This window comes from Phragmites australis, chromosome 8 (assembly GCF_958298935.1).
Source record: "Phragmites australis chromosome 8, lpPhrAust1.1, whole genome shotgun sequence".
Taxonomy (NCBI): Eukaryota; Viridiplantae; Streptophyta; class Magnoliopsida; order Poales; family Poaceae; genus Phragmites; species Phragmites australis.
This window is the reverse complement of record NC_084928.1, coordinates 22,149,224-22,155,188: the sequence shown is the minus strand read 5'-3', so window position 1 is coordinate 22,155,188 and position 5,965 is coordinate 22,149,224. Positions and strand designations below refer to the sequence as shown.

The following is a 5,965-nucleotide window of genomic DNA, read 5'->3' as shown; positions in this document are numbered from 1 at the left end:
AATAGTGTATTGTACCTTCGGTGCTACTCCCCCAGCAAGGTTGTCAAGGAGATGAGACCGGTGCAGCACATTGATGTCGTTCAATGAACCTGGCATCCCGAAGAAGGCATGCCAAATTCATAGGTCCTGCGATGCCACAACCTCTAGAATGATAGTCGGTGCATTGACATGGCCCCTGAACGAACCGGACCACGCCGTGGGACAGTTCTTCCACCTCTAGTGCATGCAATCGATGCTTCCAAGCATCCCGGGGAACCCTCGACGCTGGTTCATATCCAGCAATCGAGCAGTGTCCTCCTCGGTCGGCGCCCGGAGGTACTCGTCACCGAACACCTCGACAATGGCCCGCACGAAACGCCGCATGCTCTCGATGATGGTGCTCTCCCCTAGCCGGAGGCACTCGTCGAGAGAATCTGCAGGAGCATCGTAAGCTAACATACGGAAAGCGGCAGTTACTTTTTGCAAGGGTGACAGCCCAAGCTCTCCGGCAGCGTTCCTCCTTTGCTTGAACCACGGGTCATGTTCCTCCACCTCCCTCACAATCTTGCAGTACAAATCGCGATTCATCCGGAACCTGCATGGCGATGGATCAGAACTAGTTCATATCTCGTCCGTTCGTACACCATAGAATAGTGTTACCTGCGCCGAAAGATGTAGTCGGGGTACACTGCGGACTCAGCAAAGTAGTCGTTGTACAATCGATTGTGTCCCTCCTGACGATTCCTACGGATGCGCCGGTGCCCGGGGACAGAGCCTCCCCACGGCCCTCTGCGCGAAGCTTCGACGTCGGCATGCCATGCGGCAAGCGTCGCTAGGACCAACTCATCTTCCTCATCGGACTCCTCGGTGGAGAAGCATAACTCTCTCATGTACTGCTTCCATGCAGCACGAGGCTCCATTTCGTGGCTTGCAAATGAGAGCCCCTCTTGCACCTATATATAGTGCCCGGCCGAACCTTCCAAGAGAAGCCACTTGTGCTCCTTCCCTTGCAAGCCACTTTCTCGGAGCCTTCCCCCGCAAGCTTCCGTCAGCCTTCCTCCACACGATTCCTTCTACTGCAAGACCCTAATATTTATGTTGCAACAAACCAGTGCAACGGGATGCTCAGTATATGTCATCACGATGCTCAGTACACACCAAAATAGGAAAGAGAAGATAGAGGATGAAATAAAGGAGATTCTATTGGAGATGAAGGGAATGAGGGATACTGTAATAGTGATAGGGGATGCTGTAATAGTATTTTAGATGATGAAGTTTTAAGGATTCTGTTGGAGATGGCCTAACAGGATATCACATCAACCTCGAAGCGTGCAGTCCTTAAAAAAACCGGCAACGTGCAAACATCTGGAGCTATGTGTGTTCCTTCGTGCGGCTTAAAATCACAAAACAATCATTCGAGTGATAAGTATACGCTCCCAATAAAAAAATGTTACTACACCAATACCGGTTGGAACTTTGTCAAAATACCACTAAATCATCCTATTCCAGACTAGCCAAAATATGACTCAGTTATGTACAAAACATTGAAAGGTTACCACTTTAAACAATATACCCCTACTCATGTTTCTTCTGCGTAGTCTTCTACTCCTAGGTAACAGTGAACAACATGTTTGCAAGTTGGTCAACTCCTCTGGTGCCCGGATCTGAGGAGACAGAGAGACCTGGTGGAGGTGCATCGTTGCGGGAAGCAGCAGGAAGATCACTCGATACAACCTTCCATATCATCAAAAGTGTGAGTCCAAATTACAAACTCAAGAGTTAACTAAAAATACTTTGCGGGGTTTTGTGAACTCTTGTAATACTTCAAGAGAGTAAAATAAATTTTTTCCCTAAAAATAGAGTAAAACACACCAACAATCTACAATATCTGCCAAGTCTCTAAACTCTTAAAATACAAATTTGAGTCCCTAAATTTATTAAGTGTGTCACTCGAAATCCAAAACTTCCTAATTAGCATATATCCTCTCTTCTCTCTCCTCCCTGTAGTGCCACGTAGACAGATACAATACATGATAATTATGGAGATTTAGATTATGCATGGCACGCTTAAAGAGTTTAGGATCCTATGATACCACGGTACAAGTTTTAGTACCGCTGGTAAATTTTACTCTTTAAAATAAATCACTCCGACGGTGCATTGACTCCACGAATGGAGTGCTGGACAGCACATTAGACGACAGCGAGCTAGGAAGAGTAGAGTGTGGACTGAAAATGCTCTGTCGTGGCCGAGCGTCCACCACTAGCGCGCGTCCTGGACCTGTCCGCGGACTGATTCGGCGTGGATGCACATGCAATCCCTTTTGTTGCACTCCTCGTGTGACTGTGAGAGGTAACAGAAGAACGTGTCCCGTGGTTGCCGCTCATCGCCGCCGAGCCGGACAAGCGCGCTTTCCGGTCACTTGTCGATGAGTACCCTATGGTGCTGGCACTTCCAGACGACGACGACGTGTAGCTCGATCCGTAACCGCCACCGGCCGGCGGCCCGTACGTCGGCACGGGCATCTCCAGCGGGAGCTCCGGCAGTGGCGCCTCGAACTGGAGCACGTTCATGGCCTGCCGAATGGACGGCCGGAACTCGTAGTCCGGGTGCACGCACCAGAGCCCCACGATCAGTGCGCGCTCCATCTCCAGCGGGTCGAACTCGCCGTCGAGCAGCCGCGCGTCCGCCGTGTCGAGGAGAGCGCTTCTCCCGTACAGCCCCCAGACCCAGTTCACGAGCCGGATCTCGCTCTCTTCCTCCTCCTGGGGGACTATGGGCTTCCGGCCGCAGGCGATCTCAAGGAGGACGACGCCAAAGCTGTAGACGTCGGTCTCGGCACTGGCCCTGCTGGTCACCGCACACTCCGGGTCCATGTAGCCCATGGTGCCGGCGAGCATCGTCGTGTGCGCACCGCGGCTGTGATCGATGAGGCGCGCGAGACCAAAGTCCCCCAGCTTCGCGTTGAACGACGAGTCGAGCATCACGTTGCTCGGCTTGATGTCCCTGTGCACCACGCATTGCTCCCACTCCTGGTGCAGGTACAGAAGACCAGCGCCGATGCCAAGAATGATCTTGTACCTGACACAGCAAAAGGTGATTAAACACGACTTCTCCTAATCTTCACCTTTTAATTAAGCATACAAGATCAGTGGTTGATCATATTCATACCTGATCGGCCATGTTAGGATGTTTTCTTGACTATAAAGATGGGTGTCGAGGCTGCCGTTCGTCATGAGCTCGTATACGAGAAGGAGCTCGTCGGCCTCGTGGCACCACCCGACGAGCTGTACAAGGTTGCGATGCCTGAGACGGCTTATGATCATCACCTCAGAGATGTACTCCCTCCTCCCCTGTCGTGACGTCTTGGAAACCCTCTTGATGGCCACATGGAGCCCCTGATCCTGCAAGAACCCACGATACACCGACCCAAAGCCGCCCTCGCCGAGCTTCTCGTCGTCGGAGAATCCATGGGTCGCCTGCGACAGTTCGCCGTAGCTGAATCTTCGAGGCCCTGTCCCCTTCTCGAACTCATTGTCCATGTCTCCGTCGAGAGGAGTGTCTGCATCATCGGGCGCTTCTTGCGTTTGTATGGTGCCTTTTCTTTTCAGATATTGAAGGTAGCACAGCCATGCCGCTAAGGTAAGCAGTATGAAGACAGCAACGGATACCAATCCGGCTATCAGGCCTATGTGTTTTGTCTTTGAGGTTTTTCTTTCTGTCATTAAACACACATTGAATTATTATGCCTATGGTGTGGTTTGTTATTTTCAGAATAAACATGGTGCTTCGTTATGGTAACATAACCACAAAAACTATGACATATGCCCAGAAAAAGAGAAATTTTACGGTGGTCCAAAATTAATATGAGCCATCTATTTTTAGAGTCCAACGATCCAGATTAGTCAGAATACTACTCATTTTCTACTAGTAGTATAGGTAGTATATGTGAGTAGTATAGTAGTATTAGGGTTATTTTGGGAAGAAAAATACGTTGCATAAAACTAATTAACTGCAGTTATGTATCTCTAAATAGAGTAATATTTCATTGTTATTTTAACATTTTAATCTGTCTTCGGCATGAGAGTTCATTTGCTACCCATCGGCTAGGGTTAGCGATCCGATGTTTGCGGCGTCAATTTTTCTATTAGCAAAAGCATGGTAGTTAATTTTAACAAAATTGCCACAATTACCAAAATATCCAATTATATAGATCGTCGGATTAGATTTATACTACCTCTTACCTCTAGGTAGTATGGACCACCGTAAAAGAGCTCCAGAAAAATGCACATTGTTCGCTGAAAATACATGACTTTCGCAGTATAAGGTCCAATGTATAGTGAGAGTGGACATTCCATCGATTAAATAATTTATTACCCCTTTTATTTATGGATTTGATTCAATGGACGAAGCAGTACAGTAGACTTATGGACCGCTGGGTCAAATTGTTTTTTATGTAAACCAACACGAACTACTAGAGAGAAAAATGAAACATAGCTAAACAGAGGGGAAGCCACTTGCCGGCGTTGTGGACCACGGCGATGCTGTCCAGAGTCGACTCAAACGACCAAGAAAGAATCTGGTGCCGCTCCACGTAATCCCCGGTAGCTCCAGAGAAACCCACCGCGGCGTCCTGTGGCAGCCCGGCGGCCCTGAAGTCGACTGTGGTGCTGACGTTGTAGAGGCCCAGCCCCGGCAGATCGTCGAACCGGAGGGCCACCGAGAGCGTGCTCGCGTTGGCGTCGTACCTGACCCATGCCGACATGGTCCCGTTGAAGCTCGAGTCTGGCAGCGCCGCGTACGCCACCGACGTGATGTTGTTGACGTCCACGCCGACGTGGTTCCAGGTGCCGTTGGGATCCCAGGTGTTCTTGAAGGCGTCGAACTCCACGCCGACGGTCGGCGGGAAGTAGGTGTTGGCCGGGTTGCTGGGGTTGTTGAAGAGCCCAAGGAAACCGCCATTCGAGTCTTGCGGCAGGCTCGGCGGGTATGGCCCGACGAAGAACGCCATGCCATCGCCCTGCAGCGCAATACAACGATCTTACAATTGTTAATTATGGCGCAGAGCAAACTGTTTGCATGGATAAAGCTTAATAGGATTAGTTGCCTGATTCACGTTGACGAGGTACGTGATGGCGAAGGTGAAGTTGGAGGTGAAGCTAGCGACCTTGCCGGTGCTGCTGTCCCAGAGCCGCACCGGCTGCACGTGGGCCACCCGGCCGGTGCTCCAGGTCGAGGCCTTCGTCAGGTTGATCCGGTCGCCGGCAGCGGTGGAACTGGACATGTACGTGAGGTCGGCGCCAGCGAGGACACCGGGGGTGGAGAAGTTGTAGTCGAAGCTAAGCGAGGTGATACGGGGAACATGGCTGTAGAGGAGCAGGTAGGAGAGGCTGAGGAGGACATGGCTCTCTGCTCTCTTCGTGACTATGGCCATGGCCGGCTAATGAATTATGTGCAAGGTCTTGCTCAGGAACGTGTGCACTATATGAATGAACGTGTTGGCTGCTGCACGGGTCGTCGTTTCGTCGGAGGTACGCGCAGCACTTTTGGTCGCTGTTTGCAATTAATCGATCTTCTGTGCGTGCGAACGTTCCATGAATTTCAGTTTACGCGCTAAAATCTGCATGTCCGCATCATAGAGTCATAGTGCTGGTTGGAATTGAGTTTAACGAATGGTTGAAATGCTTGAGGTCCGTCAGAATTCGCAGTGACATGTCAAGAACTCACAAGAACTTATGCATGCATGTTGGGAAAGATCGATCAACAGGAACATAAGTTTTCGTTCCACACCAGCCAAACGTGTGAACCATGGAATTCCTCAATGAAGCTATCGTGTCCATACAGCCTACGGTTTAAAATTCTTAGTAGGAAAGTAAGTTACATATTTTAAAGTGTCAATACAGTCTACGGTTGAAAATTTCATACTCCGGTCCCAAATATAAGTCTATATAGCATCCTCCCAAATGTCTCAAATATAAGTCCATCATA

The 5,965-nt window shown here is 49.9% G+C and overlaps 2 protein-coding genes across 2 annotated transcripts; both read right to left on the bottom strand.

Moving 5' to 3' along the window:
- Positions 1–216: 216 nt before the first annotated feature.
- On the bottom strand, positions 217–1,151 carry LOC133927660 (uncharacterized). The gene is made up of 2 exons (XM_062374100.1): positions 640–1,151; positions 217–574 (listed from the first exon to the last, which is right to left on the bottom strand). Exons 1-2 carry the CDS (start codon positions 897–899, stop codon positions 217–219), a joined length of 618 nt encoding a protein of 205 aa, XP_062230084.1. The 5' UTR covers positions 900–1,151.
- Positions 1,152–2,010: 859 nt separating this feature from the next.
- On the bottom strand, positions 2,011–5,467 carry LOC133926789 (L-type lectin-domain containing receptor kinase IX.1-like). The gene is made up of 4 exons (XM_062372886.1): positions 5,085–5,467; positions 4,495–4,997; positions 3,149–3,691; positions 2,011–3,058 (listed from the first exon to the last, which is right to left on the bottom strand). The coding sequence occupies exons 1-4, from the start codon at positions 5,409–5,411 to the stop codon at positions 2,185–2,187; spliced, it is 2,247 nt and encodes a 748-aa protein (XP_062228870.1). The 5' UTR covers positions 5,412–5,467; the 3' UTR covers positions 2,011–2,184.
- Positions 5,468–5,965: the final 498 nt, after the last annotated feature.